At 50.2% G+C, this 21241-nt stretch overlaps 1 protein-coding gene across 6 annotated transcripts in view; it reads right to left on the bottom strand.

Annotated features, from left to right (window-relative positions):
* Nucleotides 1–1251: 1251 nt before the first annotated feature.
* SGMS1 (sphingomyelin synthase 1) overlaps nt 1252–21241 on the bottom strand; it is an 88597-nt gene continuing 68607 nt past the window's right edge. For all 6 annotated transcript variants that reach the window (XM_082286528.1, XM_082286527.1, XM_082286530.1 and 3 more), the window contains 5 exons: nt 13672–14501; nt 9503–9620; nt 6481–6634; nt 5638–5804; nt 1252–3464 (listed from right to left, as the gene is read on the bottom strand). In XM_082286528.1, the coding sequence (XP_082142654.1) occupies nt 3285–3464; nt 5638–5804; nt 6481–6634; nt 9503–9620; nt 13672–14288 (1236 nt within the window). In that variant the 5' untranslated portion in view covers nt 14289–14501 and the 3' untranslated portion in view covers nt 1252–3284. The remainder of the gene's footprint in view (nt 3465–5637; nt 5805–6480; nt 6635–9502; nt 9621–13671; nt 14502–21241) is intronic.

The raw sequence follows: 21241 nt of genomic DNA, 5'->3' as shown, positions 1-21241 counted from the left end.
GGTTTGCCCACGTCTTTCTCCACCTTGAACTGTCCTTTTCCAGCCTTTTCTGGTGGAGACCCCTGCTCCCAATTCCAGCCTCCTGGCACCTGCTCTGGAATGTCTGGGTTCGCCCCTCCACACACAAACCAGGCTCCCGCCTGTCCTCCACAGACACCCTCAACCTCAGCTGGAGGCCACAGAGGATGGCTTTACTGGCACAGCGTGGGGAGATCCACGAGTTCTGCTGGACTGAGGCAGCACAACACGGGATTCCAGCTTTTACAGACTCACAGTTTGCTGTGCTCACCTCTCTGACAGGCACCAAGCAAAGCAGGAGCAGCAAGAGCTTCCCTACCCAAGGGAGAGGCAACAACGCACCAGTGTCCACGGCAAAGGAATCACTTCAGTGGTGGTTCAGCCTCTAACTGGGACAGGATTGTCCCTGGAAGTCACCCGAGGATCTCAGCCCAGGAACACAGAGCTCACAGGCCAGTGTGGTGTCCAGGGATGGCAGAGGAGCCCCAGCACCCCCCGGCTGCGCTCTCTGGACAGCAGAGGCTGAGGGATGGCTGTAGACGGATCCTACCTGAGGTCTGAGGGGGATGCGGGGGGAAATGTGGGATTCTGGCCATCAGCACAGTGCTGAAGGTCACCCTGACCCCAGGCCATGTCCCACCCCAGCCAGCCAGAGCTGCCGGGCAGATGCTCCCTGGGAAGGAGGAGAACAAGGCAGCACAAACTCCACGGCCTGGATTGAGCCAAGGCACAGCAGTTCTGTCCCAACCCATCCCCGGGCCCCTCCGCCGGAGCCAGCAGCCCTGAGCCCTGTGCCCCATTCCCAGGCTCCCTTCCCGAGGCAGCAGCCCCGCTGTGGCACAGGTGGGGCCGTGTGGAGCCAGAGCCGTGCAGGAAGTCAGACACCACAAGGCAGGATTCAGCAGATTCCATTTAATGTCATGTGCATATATATCCATACATTTACTTATGTCAATGGTTCGGATGTGCGTGATGCCAGGTCTTGAAAAATCTACTCCTCGGCTTACTCTGGGAGCGTGAACTCTCTCAAAAATCAGCTCAAAAGTCAGCTCGGGGTGAGGCTGGGCTGTTTAAAAACCGACTTTTAACCCCGAAGTTGCCAAGGCAAAGCCGTGAACTGAAGGCAGAGCTGAGCCCTGAATTCCCACCCGGCTCTGCAAACGCTGTTGCAAAGGGTTTGGCCAGGAGCCCCCTCCCTCCTCACGTCCCTCCCTCCCTCCCTCCCTCCCCGGGAGACAGAGAGCTGATAAGGAACAGGCTGCTCTTGGTTCAGCATCCCAAGCAACACCCTGCCAGCTCTCCGAGGCAGGTTTGGCCCAGGCTGAGGAACAGGGAAGAGAAGTGGAGACAAAGCATCCCCAAAAATCAGAAAAGAAGGAAGAAATGACACTTTCACCACCACGGACGCACAGAAATTAGCTTCTCTTTCCTCTTCTGCTGTCCAGGGGCCAGGAGTGGCAGTTCCCGGGGGAAGGGATGCCCACCCTGCCCTGTGCTGCATCCCAGCAGTTCGGGGTAGATTTTTCAAGGCCTGGAGATGGCTCCCAGGAAGGCTCCTCCCGCCCGCTCGCGCTCATCGATTGCATAGCATTTATTTCAGATAAGGCACTGTTTTGCCCAACAGCAATTCCACATCAATGCAGTTTCCATACAGTCCACATCGGATGGCCTACAGTGCAATAACATCAACTTAAAGGCAAGGTTTGCAAGAATAAACCCAGCTTTAAATTTCAACTGAATATTAAGAAGATAAAGGAAACTACATTTTTCAAAAGCCTTTTTTATTTTCCTTCACCATTGCTGTTTTACAATACAAATATCACCTTGTGAATACACGAAAAACCTACAGAAGATAACTCTGCTTCACGTAAAATACAGAATGGATATATATATATTTTTATATATATTTTTCTCTTCTTCATTCTTTTTTAAAAAAACTATTTTTTGTTCTGCACATTGGCAAGTTTAGGATAGGAGACTTCCCCAAACATACAGTATGTATGGTAGGAGTGAAAACTTAGAATTACATGCAGTTTCTGCACAAATATTTTAAAGAAATAGATTATCTTTGTTGTTTTTCAACAACACTTCGATAGGGGATGGAGAAACCATTTGTAGTTCACTCAGTGATCATTTGTAAAATTCTTAAAAAACAGGAATTCATGGCTGTTTTGCTTTTTAAAATCCAGCTACGAAGTAGACAATAAAGAGATACTTTTTTAGCTTGACCTGCCCGCAATGTGTGAGCAAGGTCGGACCCTTTTTATTTGGTGGGGTGGGAGGTTTTTCCCTACACGTGGCAATTTCAACATTATAAGTAAATTTCCAGTTTAATTTAGCTATAAATGCAAAAATTAGTAATTATACAGTATATATAATTCTGCTTTCATGGAATACTTTATTTTAAATAAAAACATTTAAGACTGCCTACTGACCATACAATCAAGACAAGAAAGGCACTAGAAACATAGACAAATCTCTCTCTCTCCCAAGAAGCATTTTCTTTAAATTTTTTAACTCTCTGTTCTCTGACATGTAAAAATCTTTTTTAAATTTAATTTTTTCTTCATACACATTTTGAAAAATAAAGTTAGGAAATACTTAGAAAATCACTTTACATTTTTTTCTCTCTTTTTTTTTGTGGTTTTTTTTTTTTTGTTTGCTTGTTTTCTTTTCTTTTTTTTTTGCACTTCTTTGACACAGTCAGTCACTGCAGATTCTACAAAATCAGGATTTACCAAACCTTTCTGTGTCTATCATCTTATTCGTAGCGCGGTGCAACAGGTAGAAAGATTTCTTGATTTCACCCAAGGCAGGTATTTAGAAACCTTCATATAGTCATTTGCTAGAAAATGGCTTACAGCCCAATCTTTGGGGCAAGAGATATGAAAAGTATGTTTTCCCAAGAAAATAATATGCTTTGTTCCCAGACGTGACTGGAAAGACCAGAACTTATGATATAAAAGCTTTTCATTTATGTTGTCGCATCATATACAAAGGAACATGGTGATGGGCAAATGCAAATCCCAACTCTATCAACAAGAAATGTGTAACAGTGCGTGATAAGTTAAATTCTCTTTATTGTTGTCCAACGCAGATCCTTTGGAGAGAAAAAAAGATCACAGTGCTTACCAGGTAACTGAACAGGTCAGGTCCAGGGAGCTGCTAAAGAAAGGGATAGGGAGCGGTGGATTTTTGTTTATGGCATCTTCTCTTGGAGTTGTGAGCACTTGGGACAGGTCCTTTCCCGGGCTGGGGTGACGCTGTTACGTGTCACTCACCAGGCGGCTGTACTTGACCTGCCGGCCCCGCGCCAGCGCCGGACACCGCAGGGGCCAGTGGTAGGAGCGAGGTACAATTCCTTGGACATTCTTCTCGAAGTACTGGAAGGGCTTGTACCACCAGACCCTTGCAAGGAGGTTAGTTTGGGAAGCTTCTTTTAGCACCTGCAGGGAGACAAGGACAGAAAAGAGGATTACCCAAGGGCAGCTCATTTATTCGCTCGCAGCCGTTCATCGCTGCTGTTCTGCTTCCTGCTGCTCCCAAAATCTCACTTCCCAAACGGCTCCCAGCCTCCCCACACACACCAAACGTTGCTCACCCCTGTCTACAGGACCTCAGTTGTTTGGTGGGCCCACAGGAAAGGAAGGAGTGGCCCAAAGACCGGTGTCTCCTCTCCCTTGGGAATGAAAATGCCATCCCAAAGCACGGCTATTCCATAAGCGCCTCTGCAATTCCAGGTAGCTTGGGAATCACTTTGTGGAGCCTGGCTGTGTGCCTGTGGAGCCATGAGCAGGGCACATCCCAACCCATCTGGAGGAGGTCAGAACCCTGCCCTGCCCTCCACACACTCCCAGACTGCTCTCGCCCACCCTCTGCTTCTCTCAGCCATGAGCAAGGCCCAGCTCAGACACAAGCAGTGGGCAGGCCCCAATGGAATTATCCAACACCCCTGCTGCCTATTTTCCATGCCAGAGCCAGGGATCCCTGTATCCACCCACCCAAAGGGAATACACAAGCACAGGGCTTGTACACTGAGCTTAATCTCCATGTCAAGCTCACGTGTCACATAAATCCACTGTTGCTTTTAATTTTAAGGCTGGGCACAAGCCCCAGCACGAGGAAGGAGAGAGCAGCACAGCAATGTGTGCTCAGGAAGGATCCAGGCACTGGCCTTTCCCAACATCCTGGCAGCTCAGGGAAGCAGTGTTGAGCCACCTCCTGAGTCACATCAGGCAGCAGAACAGGAACGTTTCCACACCGAGGGCTCTGCTGAAGCAAGTCCTCAGCAGGACTCAGGGCCACCCTGACTCCAGCTCTTCCAGCCTGGAAGCACAGCCACTCAGCAGACATGTTCTGAGCGCCCAGGAATCCTCTGGGGCTGTGGGACACGAGCTGCAGAGTGTGGGCACAGACTCCTGTGAAACACAGTGCCTCCCAAGCTGACTGACCACCAAAGGGCACCTCATTTGCAATTGGGCATTTGGGGTGGAAATGCACCACAGGGCTTGGCTGTGCCCTATTGCTTCAAGCAGCACCAAACCACTGCAAAAACGAGCTGGCAGCTACAGGGCCTTCAGGGGGCTGGAGCCTGATAATCTTTAAGGCCCCTTCCAGCCCAGGCCATTCTGTGACAGTTCTGTGACAGGAGCTACAAATCTGCACTGTCACAATATTAACTCGTCTCCTACCATCGCAGTGGGTCTTTGTTAAACACAACTAACAGCATATGCCACAGATGAGCAAAAGATCTTTGGCCACGAGCACAGAAAATATTTGGACACCAATATGCTGTCAGGGACCTAAAAATGTCTCCTAACTCCCTTGTCTGCTATCACCAGGAAAGACTTGTGCATTTTGTCTCACAGAATCATGGAACACCCACAGATGGAAGAGATCCACAGGGATCGTGGATCCAGCCCCTGGCCCTGCCCAGACACCCCAACAACCCCAGCCTGGGCATCCCTGGCAGCGCTGCCCAAACGCTCCTGGAGCTCTGGCAGCCTCGGGGCCGTGCCCATTCCCTGGGGAGCCTGGGCAGTGCCCAGCACCCTCTGGGGGAAGCACCTTTCCCTCATCTCTGGCCTGACCCTGCCCTGGCCCAGCAGGGGAGGTTTCACTTCCTCAGCATTGTCAGCTCCTCCCTGACTGCTCCAGTTCACCAGCCAGAAGAACTTGCCACCCCTTGGAAACACTTTCAAAAACTTTCCATTTTTAGCGAGGCCTCCTACTATTCCTCGAGAGACCTGTGGCACAAGCCACAGAACATAAGAAAACCCCCGCTGGCCTCAACAACCACACAAAAAAAACCCAAGGCAAAAGAATCTCAGTGGTTTGCTGTTCTATCACAAATGTGGCCACCTGGCCCCAGTTCAGAAGGACTTCAAAGACTGAGGTTACCCAGGGGAAGCAGAGCCCTGCCTGCCTTTGGGAAGACCTTCCCATATTTTTGTGGTCAAGACACAAGAAGAACCCAAATAAGGATGCCTCTTTCTCCCCTACAGACCCAACGGCGAGGGGAAGAGAGGGACTCTCCACAGGACACGGGTGAGCCTGGATATTCCCCCCCCCCCCAAACCAGACTACAGCAGGAGCATCCAAGGAGTGGGAGGCACTCACTTGCTGGTTGGCCATTGTGTGGTACCACCAGAATAGCCTTGTAGTGATGTAGTAAGCCACCACCACGTCCACAGTGTAGTGGTCATGAGCGAGGAGGATGCAGAACATCCCCACCATGCTGAGCGCCCAGCAGAGCCAGTGGTACCACCAGAGTCGCCGTGGGGAATCTGCAAAGAAGCACAGGCAGGGGTTACTTCCAAGTGGAACCTTATCAGGACTGCTGCTGTGATTAGCAGAGGTCATGGACTGCAATCCTGGCTGACACAGAGATGCCTGTGCTGAGATTAAGGGCAGGAATGCTGAGATCACAAAACAAGTATCACCCTCTTAAGGTGTAACTTAAAATTGTACTCAGGGTAATGAGATCCTTGGAAATCAGAAAGGTTATGAAATCTTTCTTATAAGAAAGATATAATATACCCTGGCCAGTCAAATTAACCTGTTTGTGTTTAGATGGGGTATTGGGGAGGAATTGTTCCCTGGCAGGGTGGGCAGGCCCTGGCACAGGGTGCCCAGAGCAGCTGGGGCTGCCCCTGGATCCCTGGCAGTGCCCAAGGCCAGGCTGGACATTGGGGCTTGGAGCAGCCTGGGACAGTGGGAGGTGTCCCTGCCCATGGCAGGGGTGGGATGACATGGGCTTTAAGGTGCCTTCCAACCCAAACCATTACAACCCCTCCAGTGAAGAATTTTTCCCTGGTATCCAACTTTTGGTGCAGCCTGAGGCCATTTCCTGTCGTGGTGGAAAATGCAGGTATTTTAACTCGAACTGTGTTCACCAGTGAGCAAAGAGAAACTCCTCAGTCAGGAAGGAATTACACAGCAGGAGAACAGCAGGGCACTCACACTCTTTGATGAACAGGTAGGTGAGGGTGAGGATGACGGTGTGGCCACTGTACAGGTAGTCCCCACACATGTTGTGGGAGCCCGTGATGGACAAGCCTCCGCCAGCAATCAACTTCATTATCCTTCGCAGGTGAGATTCCCAGTCTCCAAAGAGCTGGTGGAAGAGCAAAACACAAAAGCACACTAAAATACCACAGCTCAGAGCAATGGTTTCAAGCAGCAATTTGGCGTTTCAGCTCTTCTACCTTTCTGCTTTGATCCACAAGATCAATCACCAGGTAAATCCACAGCCTTTCCCAAGAGCTGGAAGCACATTTCTAGCAGGAAAAAGACTGGAAATGAGACACGAGTGTTTTGATGCTTTGCACCTCTTGTAGCTGGTGCTCAGGTGAGATTTTCCTCCTGTTCAAGAGGCAGCACACTCTAAAGTAAATGAGGTTTAACTTGGTTCACATTGTTGGTAACGGCGCAGGCCCTCCTGGTGATCGTCCAACAGAAACCAGGAGGAACTGCCCGGGCTCTATAGCCAGCTGCCAAAACAGGATCTGATGAACAGAAGAGCATCTCACTCCAAACCCTAAGGCCTTGGAAAAGTCTGCAAGATTATTTCTTTCCACTTCCCATTCCAACAGAAACATCTGCGGTGTCTGTCAGAGCACGGTGCCAGACTTGTGCTGTGAATCCACAGCAGCCCAAAGAGGGATCTCCCTCCACACCCACTGGATCTGCTCTGACCCACCCCCAACCCATGGCACTGGCTCACGGATCATTCCTGAAAGAATTCCAGTTTGCCCAAGGAAAGCCAAATCCAAGCAAACCAAGTCCCTCCCATGAGGACACTCTGCTCCCTCTCCTGAGTGACCGAGGGCAGCTGGCACTGCCCAAGACTTTTGCTGCTCCCAGCTCTAAGCCAAGCCCAAATATTAAACAAATCTACAAAAAATGCATGGCATGGGACAACCAGGATGTGTGCAGGACCTCTGGGACCCATCGGGAAGCAGGGACCAGTGCAGGACTAATGGATCAACGCACACGTGCTGCATCCTCACCTCATTTTATGGTGTTTGAAAATCCATGGACACCATTGAACTGTCAGAAGGAAATACAGATCCCCCAGGCTGGCCATTATGCTTTTATTTTAAAGCTTGGCCTTGCTTTAAGAAGTGGAAATTGATAATTTCTGACAGACTTGAGCAAGTTCTTTGCAGGAATTAAACATTTCCTGCTAACAGTTGCTCACAAACACTAAACTGCTCCCCAAAGCCCACTTTTCACAATCACACAGAACTCAGTAAGGTGTTGAGAGGTTATTCTTTTCCCACCAGCACATTTAGAGCTTTCAAGAAAACCCAGCTTTATCCTTAATCTTATCAGGGCCCTCAGCTTGTCTCTGCTTGAGTAATGAGAAGGATTTGCCAACGCTGTAAATTCCCAAAACCAGCAGATTTATTCACTTCAGCCCATAAATACCTGTGTTCTTTCTGGTTTCATTTCCTAGCAGCAGACTGCTCAAACACAGTGTTGACTCCTCTCCCACTCACTTCTCTTTCCAAAATCCCTCCAAACGCCACAAAGGCTCTGCCTTGGCAAACCCTGGCTGGACTTCCCTGAGGAACCAAAGCATTTTGGATGTGCCAATCCTCACCTAAACAGCGACAGCACGTGGATCAAGTCTGAGCAGGATTTTACTGCCTGTACATAAGGGGTTCTACAACCTGACACCTGATTTATGGCTGTGCTTCTGCCCTTTCTCCTGCTTCAACTGAGTCACAGCACAGCCAGCCCCAGGAACTGCAGTGAGGACCAGGGTTCCAGCAATGCTGGGGTGACCAGAGATGGATTCAACAGCACCAGCCCTGTCCCATCTCCACCCTGAGCACGTGAATCACCCTTCCAGGCTGACCACAAGGGTCTTGCCCAAGCACCTCTGTCCCAGCAGCCTGGTTTCAGCCACGGCTTTCACAAGCCCAATTTATCTCTCAGAGGCAGTGCTAGATTGGGGAGGAGGTAAGAAGTCCTTCTGCTAACAGAATTGCAAAAATATGGGCAGGAGACAGCCTTAGGAAAGTCTTTTTGGGCCATTTTCAACCATGAACCACATCTGCATTTGACACACTGAGGTGTGTGTTTCTCTAGAAATCAGTGACTCACACCTGGCACAGGTTGCACACCTTCAACTCCTTCAGTGGGGACAGGAACACGCTGATCATGCAAATGAGTTGAAAACGCCACAGAAATTGGGTAACTCGGTGCTTTGAAAAGGGTGGGAATTCCTGCACTGCCCCACGGCACTTGTCAACACCTCCACTGAGAGGGCAGCCAGAGAGCAGCAGAAGGGTGTCCCTGTCACACCAAACCAGCATTCTCAAATTAAAATCATCAAATGGTTTGGGCTGGTTTGGGCTTAAAGCTCATCCCATTCCACTCCTGCCATGGGCAGGGACACCTCCCACTGTCCCAGGCTGCTCCAAGCCCCAATGTCCAGCCTGGCCTTGGGCACTGCCAGGGATCCAGGGGCAGCCCCAGCTGCTCTGGGCACCCTGTGCCAGGGCCTGCCCACCCTGCCAGGGAACAATTCCTTCATAACACCCAATCTAATCCTGCCCTCTGGCACTCTGAACCCATTCCCTGTGTCCTGGCCCTCCAGTTCCTGCTGCAGGGTCCCTCTCCAGTTTCCCTGTATCCCTTCAGACCCTGGAAGGAGCTGTGAGCTCTCCACACAACCTTCTCCTCTCCCGGCTGAGCAGCCCCAGCTCTCCCAGCCTGGCTCCAGAGGGGAGGTGCTCCAGTCCCCTCAGCAACTCAGTGGCCTCCTCTGGACCTGCTCCAACAGTTCCATGTCCTTCTTGTGTTGGAGGCACCAGAACTGTGCACAGAATTCCAGGGGTGTCTCATGAGGGCAGAGCAGAGGGGCAGAATCCCCTCCCTCAGAAACACTTCTTGAGAAAGCAGTTTTGGGAACAGCAGGGCGAGGGGGAAACACACAGGTTAGAGCACAGCAAGGCAGCCAGAAGGAGTTTACCTTTGGAGAACACTTGAAATGCATTCCAGGTACTGGGAGTGTAGTCACATACATGGTAATACACCGGTACAGGTATAGTGTGCCAACTATACAGAAAAATCTTCTGCTAATTATAGACCTGGCAGCGAGAAAAAACAGGCAAAAATAAGGAGGTCACTCAAGGCAATCAGAATCCACAAAGGTAAATAAAACAATCCAGCAGCTGTTTTCTCCTGATGCTTTGGAAACTCGTGACACTATCGGCTTACACCTGGGAATGCTGAACTACTCCACAAGTATTCCCACGCCTTCCAGGCCAGGAACACAGGAGCAACTCAACTCACACTGCAAATCCATGGAAGTGATTACAGGAAATCTGAGGATTAGGACGCAAAAGCCTGCGCAGATTGGGTGCTGAGGACATTAAAGGGGATTTATGCCCCACACCCCTCCGTTAGCTGTGGCTGTCACTAATTTCCTATTTGAGGCAGGGCATGAAGTTACAGAATTTTCATTCTAAGATGAAAAGGAGGAGGTTTATTTCAGCTGACACACAGTTCAGTGATTACAAAGGGTCTCCTGTACAACCCAGAGGAGTGGGAGAACACATCTTTCCTGAGCAGCATTATAAAGGAAGCAATTCACATGGGCAAGGAAAGCTCCCAAATAAAAATGCAGAGCTGCTGTGGCTGCAGGACAGGCTGTTTGCAGGGAAGCCACTCAGCAGCCACAGCTGCAGAGATATTTATTAGTGAGGGCTGATGTTCACAGAGAGGGCAGATGCAGATTTGGTGTACTGTGAGGTGCTTCTGCAGAACCAGAAAGAGCACCCGGGGTATAGGATGGGCTCAGGCGGGACAGCCAGCCCCAAACCTGCCCCACCAGGGTAACAGGTAAAAACACCTCAAAGAAAGACAATTAAACCAGGACAGGAGCAACCTCTGGAGAGATCCTGAGGAGAGATCACTGCCAGGGTCACAAAAATCAGGGGTAAATCCAATTACAGCAGTTAATCACCCTTTGTGTCCCACTGGTTACAGACACTGTGGGTTTGGGTTCATTTTAAATCATTGTTTTTTGCAGTTACAGCCATTTCAAGCTGCAGGTTCTGGCATTCACAGAATCCAAGGACAGACTGGATCGGAAGGGTCCTCAAAGCCCATCCAGTGCCACCCCTGCCATGGGCAGGGACACCTTCCACTGTCCCAGGCTGCTCCAAGCCCCAATGTCCAACCTGGCCTTGGACACTGCCAGGGATCCAGGGGCAGCCCCAGCTGCTCTGGGCACCCTGTGCCAGGGCCTGCCCACCCTGCCAGGGAACAATTCCTTCCCAATCTCCCATCCATCCCTGCCCTCTGGCACTGGGAAGCCATTCCCTGTGTCCTCTCACTCCAGGCCCTTCTAAAGAGTCTCTCTCCTTCTTTCTTGGAGGTTCCCCTTTCAGGCACTGGAATTCATTTGTTGCTGTTCTGCTCACTTTTAAAAAAATAATATTCCTATCAAGCTGAGCTCTTTTGAAACTCAAAATTGGCCATCTCTGAAATTTTTCAGCACTTTTGGCAGAGTTATTAAAGTGGAGTGCTCTGCTCTTGGAGGACTGTGACTCTGCAGTGCCAGGCCAGTAGCACCTCCAGTGTCTTTGATTTATCAGGAAAGCTTCAACTCTTGCAGGGCAAACACATTTTGCACTGGAGTGCCCACTGCTGTAGCACAGTATTCCAGATTTTTCTCTTCCCTCTCCTCGTGTAAACATGGACAAAGCTGTGAGTCAAGAATTATAATTATTAATGTTGCTCCGTGGACTGAAATTTAAGTGTGGAGGGCACCATTCCAGTGGGGCAGGGGTTTTCTTGTGCAGAGATTTTCCTCTCAGATCTCACCCTTGTGGCTTTTAGAACCAGACATGAACCTGCTTTTTTCCTTATAACATAAAGGCAAATGGAGGAGTAGGGATTAAAGACTGAGCAGCATAGTATTTTGAGAGACCAAAGAAGTGGCAGCATTTTATAGAGCACTGAACTTTTTAAAATTAAAATTACCATTTGATTTAGCTGGATTTGGCATATTTTACCTTAGGAAAAGTCTGAGAGAGCTCTGCACTGTAATATAAAGAAAGAATAATTTTTTTTTATATTTCCCCTTCTCCAGAGGAGTTGTGTGCATGTGAGATTCAGAGCCAGCCAGCGAGCACAAGCTCCACCCTTATTCCTGGCCCAGAGAACTCCATTCCAGCTCTGCAGACCTCAGCAGGGAGTACGCTGCTCCTTCAGTCCCACGAGGGACCCTCAGGGCCAATCCCGGTGTTGTACTTCTCCCACAGCACCTGGGAATGCTTCCCAGAGAAGTTAACCTGCCTCAGCAGCTTCCTCGAGCTCCCTGTGGAAACTCCAGAGTGCCCAGCCCAGACCTGCTCCTGCCTCCTGGAGAGACACCAGCCCAGCCCCACGCCATGGACAGTGTTAGAATTATGGAATCACAGAATGTTTGGATTGGAAGGGACCTCAAAGCCCATCCAGCGCCACCTCTGCCATGGGCAGGGACACCTTCCACTGTCCCAGGCTGCTCCAAGCCCCAGTGTCCAGCCTGGCCTTGGGCACTGCCAGGGATGGGGAAGCTGAAGTGAGGAAGGTCCACCTGGCCCAGTGCCCTGGCCCTTTATTCCTGAAAGAAGTTTCAAAGGGAGGGCATAACCCACACCACACCACAAAAGAGATTCAGCTCTTTCTGTAGCAGTCACCACCCCTTGGGTGTGCACCATCCAAAGCCACAAGAACGAGGTCCTCCAGATAAAGCCACCTCGCTGGGCTCCTGCTCCTGCCAGCACCTCTCCTGCTCTTCCCTTTCTGCTGCTCAGCCACAGCTTGGGCCTCTCGGACTTTGATCCCTCTGCTCATGGATAGAAGAGAGGGATTTTGGTCTTTGAAGAATTCAGTGATCAGTGCATACACCGACCAAGCTCAGTGACATCTTCCCCTAACACCAGAAAAGGCCCTTCTAAAGGGGACTTCCCATGGCAGGGGGTTGGAATGGGATGATCTTTAGGGTCCCTTCCAACCCCAAACATTCTGTGATTCTGTAACATAAATAAAAATGAACACACCAAAGCAAATGGGGACAGGGTAGCGGGGGGGGACCCTCCCATCTGCCAGTGACACCAACACATGGAGGTTATCATCAACCCACATCTCACTGCTTCAACATCTCCAAGGGTTCTGCTGCTCTTCACCTACAGGCTCTGCTCAGCTCCACCACAGGGTGTTTGATCCCTGGCATGGTCCTGTTAACCTGCACTTCCTTCTTGAGGGCAATCCCACACCCCCTCCTCTAGCTGTTTGGGTTTAAAATCACGGAATGTGCTGAGCTGGAAGGGTCTCACAGGGATCATCCAGCCCAGACCCTGGCCCTGCCCAGACCCCCCAACAACCCCAGCCTGGGCATCCCTGGCAGCGCTGTCCAAACGCTCCTGGAGCTCTGGCAGCCTCGGGGCCGTGCCCATTCCCTGGGGAGCCTGGGCAGTGCCCAGCAGCCTCTGGGGGAAGAACCTTTCCCTGATCTCCAGCCTGAGCCTGCCCTGACCCAGCTCCAGCCATTCCCTTGGATCCTGGTTCACAGCTGCCCTCACAACAGCATGAGCTGGGCTCCCTCTGAACAAACAGTGAGTTAAGAACATCATTTCACCCAATCCATGGCTTCTCACACATGAAGAAGTTTCAAGTTAACCATGCAGGGAAACACAAGAGGGGCACTGCTTAGTTTCTTAGGGAACATTTGGATTTCTGCCTTCTGCACAGCAGCTCACACTGGGTGATATCTATTTCGGCTTTGAAAACCGAGATAAGAAGATCAAAAGGAGCTTCATTTTGTTTGGATGCAAACCAGCATCACAGAATCACGCAATCACCAGGGTGGAAGAGACCTTCAAGATCACCGAGTCCAACCCATGCCCTAACACCATCTCAACTAAACCATGGCACTGAGGGCCACATCCAATCTTTTTTTAGACACATCCAGGGATGGTGACTCCATCACCTCCCCGGGCAGACAATTCCAGATCTTTATCACTCTTTCAGTAAAGAACTTTTTCCTGACATCCAACCTATATTTCCCTTGGTGCAGCTTGAGACTGTGTCCAAAAGCTGCCCTCCCCAAAGCTGTCAGAAGCACTCAGGTTTTGAAAAGGTTTTACTTACTTGTATTTTAAGAGCAGCCACTGAACAAACCACAGTCCTACAAGGATCATGCCGTTGATTTCACAAATAGAAAAAGCCCATTGCACCCGATCAAAGCGATCAAAAAATGCATCTGGGAGGGGAGGCTGCACCTCCTTGGGAGGCACTCGTTCATGAACCACCGAGATAGTCACCGTGGTGAAGACAAAACAAAGAAGTGCATAAATAAAAGCCAAGAAAGTCTTGCCCCACTCCATGGGATACTGCGAGCGCTCCGGCTCTGGCATGGGGATCTTGATCATCTCCTTCTTGAACCCGTTGGGGACCCCGTTGAGCTTGAGCGCGGCGCCGAAGCCGTTCTGGCGCGCCGAGTCGCCGGCGCGGATGTGCCCGTTGGCGTGGCCGTTCTTGTGAGCCTCCATGTGGTGAGCCATCTTCAGCCCCTCGATCATGTTCAGCAGCCGCTGGCCGCTGTCGGAAGACACCCGGGACAGAGGGGATTTCTTGAAATCCTCCTCCGTCAGGTTGATGAGGTCCCGCCCGGTGAAGCTCTTCAGGGGCTCACAGTACTCCGGCACGGCATTGTCCATCAGCCAGCTGGCCACCTCCTCGGGTGACCACAGCACCACTTCTTTCATCTCGCCAGGGACGGTGGCACATGGGCTTTAAAGCGGGCAGCAGTCACTGCGGCTCCAGCACAGCGGCGGGAAGCTCCTCCTTGGCTTCATCTTGTCCTGGGAATGGGTTTGGCCAGAGGTGAGAGCCGTCCCCACCCAGCCGACACCAGCGTGCGGGCGCCGCGGCCAGCATAGGAGATGCTCTACTTCATCTCCGTGTTGGCATTCTTCTTCCTGGGGAGGGGGAGAAAAACCCAAAACCAGGCGTTAGGACGGCGTTTAGCCTGCAGTTCATGGCCAAAGCCAAAATTCCTGCACAAAACCAGCTGTGCCCAGGATGGACAACAGACTCCGGAGGGAAAAGAGCAGCAGATTTGAGCTCCAGCCTCACACACACAGCACTGTCCTTCCCCAGCTCGCTGCTGATTTCTTAAAAGATTTAACACCACCTTGCAGCTGTGGGAAGCTTCCTTCTTGCTCTGTATTTGTTGTATTTTCTACTTCTATGCTCTAGTCCATGAGCAGCACCCAAAGTCCTCTTACAATCATCACGCTCATGGATTTAAGGAGCTACAGAGCAAATCTTTGGTATTATTTGTGGCAGAAACCCTTTCTGTCCCTTACAGACTGGCATCTTAATGCAATGTGAGGCACTAGTGATTGAATACAAAACCTGGTTTTCATTCTGGAAGGCAAAAATCGTAAGACAAAATCCCAGAGTGATTTGGGTTGGAAAGGACCTTAAAGCTCATCCCATTCCCCCCCCTGCCATGGGCAGGGACACCTTCCATTAGATCAGGTTGCTCCAAGACCCATCCAACCCACCCTACAACTCCTCCAGGTGCCATATATAGTCATCAACACCAAAAAATGGGTGTAGATAAGCAAGGATCTACTCTCTGGGCCAAAACACCAGCAGGAAAATCAATTATCAAACAGATTAGCCTGAAAAGAAACCAAAGCACTTAGGTCTGCAGGTATTAGCAGCTCTGTGAGGTATATTTGACTGTTTCCAGGGTATAGTGCTCCAATTCAAAGAAATGTTTTCTACCAGCTAAAAAAAAAGGAACCAGGAGAAAAATGATTTTTTTTTAAAACAAAAAAGAGGAACTAGGTAAGAAACTTCTCCACCCAATGAATTACAGAAATAGCTTAGAAAAGCTGACTGCTTCCAGCACAAAGGTTACAAGAACATGGAAGTTACTTGCTTGGAATCTCTTCCTACATTTTTGACACACAAGCAGCAAAGAAGGCAGCAATGGCAGTGACCACCACCAGCAAATGCCCAGGTCTGAGGTATTTATTCAACCAACCAACAAAAACTGCTCCTGTCCAGAGCAAGGAGATGAAAGCAGTGGAAGCCCCACCATCCCACGGCCCACGTGCTCTGCTGCAGCATCATAAACACGAAGTGAGAAGGTAAGAGCACAGGGGAAAAAAACCACTTTGTATTTTCAGAAGTCAGACCAAGCCTTTATCAGCTGTAAGAATATTTTTAGCCTCTTACAGGCTCCCAAGTGTTTGTGTTTCATCGAAGGGAGCAAAGTTGTGACTGAGGAAAACCAAAATAATTTACCCTACTGGCACGACTTGAGTTGAAGTGGCTCAGAACAGATACAGAGCTTTACTCCTATGCAAACGTGAGCACACTGCACATGTGTTTGTTTTTTGACCTGTTACCTCTAAGCTCAGCAAGAAACACGAGGTGCAGTTTTTAATCTGTTTTTCCATGGAATGAACCGTGATGGTTGAGGAAAGAAAAAGCTCTGGATGGAAGGACTGGGAGTATTTTGGACAGCCCACCTCTCACTTACTGGGCACCCCAGGAATGTGCACATATTTAAACCCACGGAGCAAGCAGGAATGAAGATGTCTCTTCTACCTTGTGAGTATCTGTGTTCTTTTAAAGCAGGAGTGAGGATACAGCTCCGTTTGCTCCCTTTTCTTTCAGTACTGAGGAAGGCTTTCAAGCCACAGATTGCTTCATTATTCAAGTTGTGTTCAGCAAATCAGTATTTAGTTACAGAGCTCTGAACATGGAAAAGGGATGGCCTGAATTATGCATGGTAGCCCACATTAGAAGCTCAGCAAGGCCGGACTGAGGAGCAGCTCAGCTCCACCCGCCTGTCTCCGTGTGCTCATCTCAAACCCTGGCTCTGGCAGCACAAATTCCCAGCAGACAATGCTAACAGACTTCTCTGTGGGCTTGTTGCTTCCCAGGACGGTGCCTCATGATGTTGATAAAGCCAAAGTGTTTTATTTTTAATGCTGTTCCTCCAGCTGGCCTCTGGGCCTGCAGCAGGGCCCAGCTCCCCATGCTGTTTCCCAGCCTGGCTTTGGGGCTCTCAGAGCACTCTGCAGGCACCACGAGGTGGGGCAATATTAAACCTTGTCAGTCTTCAACACTGGAATGCCTGAATCCCAGTTTCCCAAATCCCTGAACTGTTATTCTCCTGACAGAGCAACTTCCTGACAACATTTTTAAGGATTCAGGACCCCAAAGACACCATTCGGGAGCCTGCAGCCAACCTTCAAATTACATCTCCACTGCCAGGGAAGGATTAGATCGGATACTGGGAAAAACTCCTCCACGGAAAAGGCTGTCCATCCCTAGAACAGGCTGCCCAGGGCAGTGGCAGAGTCACCATCCCTGCCTGGAGGCTTTTGTAACATTTGTAGATGTGGCACCTGGGGACATGGTCAGTAGTGGCCTGGGCGGAGCTGGGGAATGATTGAACTCAATGAGCTTAGAGGGCTTTTCCAACCTAAACCATTCCCTGATTACACTCCATGCAAAGTTGCCAGCAGGTTCTAAGATGAGCTCCAGATGGAAAAATCTGTTGCCAGCTGCAAATAGCACTCAGATACTGGCACAAGAGTCCCAAAATGCTGGTGTGAACCCAGAATACCTGGCCTGGCAGCCTGACAAAAACCAACAAATGCGTGTCTCGCAGCAAAACTGCAGGTTTGGGCAACACTGCTGAAAACTTCAATCAGTTCCAAAATGTGCAACCCTAGCCCACTGCTCTCACACCACCAGAGTAAACCACTATCAAGCACCTTTCGTAAAAGCAGAGTAAGTGATACTCACAGGAGCAAGGCTCAGAGGAAAGGTAATCCTCTGCCAAGGACACAGGCCATGGAGACGAGTCGTTTTCACTGAGAGTTAAAATGGGGGAAACCAACTAAAATTTTTAACACCACTTATCATCCAAGCCTGTTTTTCACAGCCTAATGGGGGAGGAATAAGCAAAAAAGCTTCTTTACTCACACCTTCCAGCTTGTCACATTAAAAATTCCTCATTCCCTATGGTGTATCCACGAAAGCTTGATGGGGTGAGCTTTGCAGAAACTCCAGGGGACTAACAGCCCTCACTGACTCCTTCCCTTCCACAAAAGATCTCCTCCTCTCCACACAAGCTGAAGACAGAAGGTGGGTACCAGTGTGAGCTGCAGCCAGGCCACATCCCCAGGCTCAGCATGGTCCCACGAGGATGGGGCACACACAAAGCTCCCCAGCTCTGACAAAGGTTCTTTAGGCTGGGTGACTAAAAATTCCCTCCTTCCGCAGCAGAGCTGCCTCACTGAGGAGCCTGAACCCCACAAGGAATTATAAATAACAATGTGATTATCATAACAATGCTGTTATGATAATGATGCTGTGGAAAACCAGTACCTCAAAATACCCACACGAGAGCGAGCAGGATGACACAACCTCATCATGGGCTCCAGGTCGCACCTCCTCATGTTTGAAGGACCCTTCTTCCCCCGTTCCCAGCTAACACTGAAGTGCTAACTCAAAACATGGGGAGTAATTCCCACCACCGCTTCCATCTGCACCTTGGCCACAGCCACCCCAGAGGGTTAAACGAGTATTTGGGGGTGCACTGTTACAACCCTGCCTGTCAAGGCCTGTTCTCTTCTCCTGAGGTGCAGCTGGGCACAAGGAGCATCCATGGTTTTGGTTAAAGAATAAGATAATCAGCCAGGAAATCATCAGCTGATTACTCCTCCACACTTAGAATCAAAGAATTATGGAATGATCTGGCTTGGGAGGGACCTCAAAGCCCATCCAGTGCCACCCCTGCCATGGGCAGGGACACTTCCCACTGTCCCAGGCTGCTCCAAGCCCCAATGTCCAGCCTGGCCTTGGACACTGCCAGGGATCCAGGGGCAGCCCCAGCTGCTCTGGGCACCCTGTGCCAGGGCCTGCCCACCCTGCCAGGGAACAATTCCTTCCCAATATCCCATCCAGCCCTGCCCTCTGGCACTGGGAAGCCATTCCCTGTGTCCTGTCCCTCCAGGCCTTGTCCCCAGTCCCTCTCCAGCTCTCCTGGAGCCCCTTTAGGCCCTGCCAGGGGCTCTGAGCTCTCCCTAGAGCCTTCTCCTCTCCAGGGGAGCACCCCCAGCTCTCCCAGCCTGGCTCCAGAGCAGAGGGGCTCCAGCCCTGGGAGCAGCTCCGTGGCCTCCTCTGGACCTGCTCTAACAGCTCCATGTGTTTCCCATGCTGAGGCCCCGGTCTGGGGGCTCCCTGCAAGCAGAAACTGCTAAGTGTCATAATTAACACTGATGAGACAAAACCACATCCACCTCAACCAGCAAAAAAACACCTCCCAAACCAGTTTGTTCATCTCCAAACTCCTCCTAAAGCACTTCAAAACCCAATCAAAGCAAAGCAAACCTAAGCCTTCCCAAATCGAATCATGCCCTCCTAGTGTTTGTGCTTTTACTCTCCCAGCTTTGCTGCCAAGGCAACAGTCACTATAGAAATCAGTCAAATAATCAGCTATTTCAGCAACTCCTCACCAAGAGCCAGGAAATCCTTTCAGAGGCAGTGGGTGTGTTCCACTTGCAACCCTTGGCATCCTTCTTGAACAGCCCAGAAAAGCTGGGATGACCCCTCGGTGAAAAGTTGAGTTTAAACGAGAGAGGTTTGTAAGCACAGCTGGAAGATACCATAACAGTGTTCTGTCACTTGGAAAACTCTGACACACCGATAATGTGTGCACACAAATAAGCAGGAGAAACCCAGCTGCTGTCAGGATTGAAGATTTAATGCTTTATAACCCAGCCCACCAGTGAATTCCCCAAGCTCCCTGACGAGCAGGGCTCACACAGAGACTGAGTGCTCCGGATAAAAGCTGGGAGCTCTCATCCTGTGTTTTTAGAGCACAAAACAAAACTGTTCACAGCCTGAGTCACTGCTACAGTCACCTCCTCTCCAGGCACTTTATCATGGCTAACAATAACGCTCTGACACCTCAATAACTGCACATCCTGTACTTGACAAGCACCTCTGCACACCAATTTGCAAGGAAAGAGCACTGCCTGCCACAAATAATGTGCTGGATAGCCCTAACAAGCTCTCAAGCAGTGTTTCCCTCCCTCCAGGACAGCCCTGCCTCCAAACCAGCATCACCCCTTCAGTACCACAAACAAGCAAGAAGCTGCTGGCAGCGTAAAACGGGCCAGTAAAGCTGGGTTTGTGCTGGAAATACAAATATACACAAATAAAAAATAGCTGTAAGTATAACTATGAGGCACAGGTGGGCTCACAAGCTGCACAGAGCTCCAAGATAGGTTTCCAAGGTCAGCCCCAGATGGAAAACACTGGCCTGTGGACAGAAGGAGCAAGTGGAGTTACTGCTATAAAAAGTGAGAGGGGACGAAAATGCAAAGCAACACCCACATCCCCTGAACAGCTACTCACACAGCTTCAGAGAGAGGAAAAGCCCTGCCTGAATACTACATATCCCTGAGCAGCCTGGTTTTTTCTAAATTACTTGATGCCAAGAAGAAAAAATAAACCCTCACCATATATTTTCTATACTAACTGAATTAAAAAAAAACCAACAAACAAACACCCAGAAATGAAAATCCACTCACGGGCTTAGATCTGGGTGTAACAGCTCAGAACACAAGCCCAAAGTTGAGCGGGGAGGATTTAAAGCCCAAAGTACTTGGAGCACATTTGGATAACCAAACAGATCCCACCTCCAGATGGGAACACCACCAGTGAGTATTTTCCTCCACGAGACTCCACCAGAGCTTGGAGCACCCTGGCCTAGTGGAAGGCGTCCCTGCCCATGGCAGAAGCTGAAACTGGATAGTCTTGAAGGCCCCTTCCAACCTAAACCATTCCATAATTCGGTGATTTAAAGCCCTGCATCTCAGCTTTCTTCCTGTCCCACCTCCCTGGTGCAGGGCAGTAGTTATGGAAACCTGTGCACCCTGCCGAGGAGGCCTCTCCTGCCCCACGGGCTCACCCTGTGAGCAGTTGCTAAGCAGGGCTTTTGTTTTCCCACGAGGGAAATGCTGCTTCCAGCGATCTGGGGATGGGAAGGATGGAGCGGGGACGAGGGCAGGGCAGGTTTAAGTTGCAATTATTTCAGGCTGGGAAGTCACCCCAAGTCAGGGAGGCAGAGCCAGGCACCAGGCCCAGAGCCTCTCTGCCCATTCCAGGGGTAACCCAAGCACCCATCCCATTTTGTACTCCATTCCACAATCCTAACATCTCAATCCTGAAGTAATTCAACACCTGCAACAAAAGTGGGGCTAATATTGGCTTATTATTGAACATCCATGTTTCAGCTCCCCACCCCAAATGCAAAGGTGGGTGTGAAAATACCAACAGAACATCACAAATCTTCAGACATGAGTTTAGATTGGGTATTGGGAAAAATTCTCCCCTGTGAGGGTGAGGAGGCCCTGGCACAGGCTGCCCAGAGAAGCTGCCCAGTGGCTGCCCCTGGGTCCCTGGCAGTGTCCCTGGCCAGGCTGAACTTGGAGCACCTGTGGAAGTCGCTGCCCATGGCAGGAGGTGGAACAAGATGAGCTTTAAGATCTTCCAACCCAAACCATTCTGTGCTTTTATGAATAATCTGCTTAGAAACCAGGATCTTCAATGCTTCAGCAGCTTCCTACAGCAGAACCAACCCAACCAGCACCCCCAAACCAACCCACCCCCTTCGGGC

Source organism: Coloeus monedula (genome assembly GCF_965178545.1).
Source record: "Coloeus monedula genome assembly, chromosome: 8".
Taxonomy (NCBI): domain Eukaryota; kingdom Metazoa; phylum Chordata; class Aves; order Passeriformes; family Corvidae; genus Coloeus; species Coloeus monedula.
The sequence above is the reverse complement of the archived record's forward strand: the minus strand, read 5'-3'. Positions and strand labels throughout refer to the sequence as shown.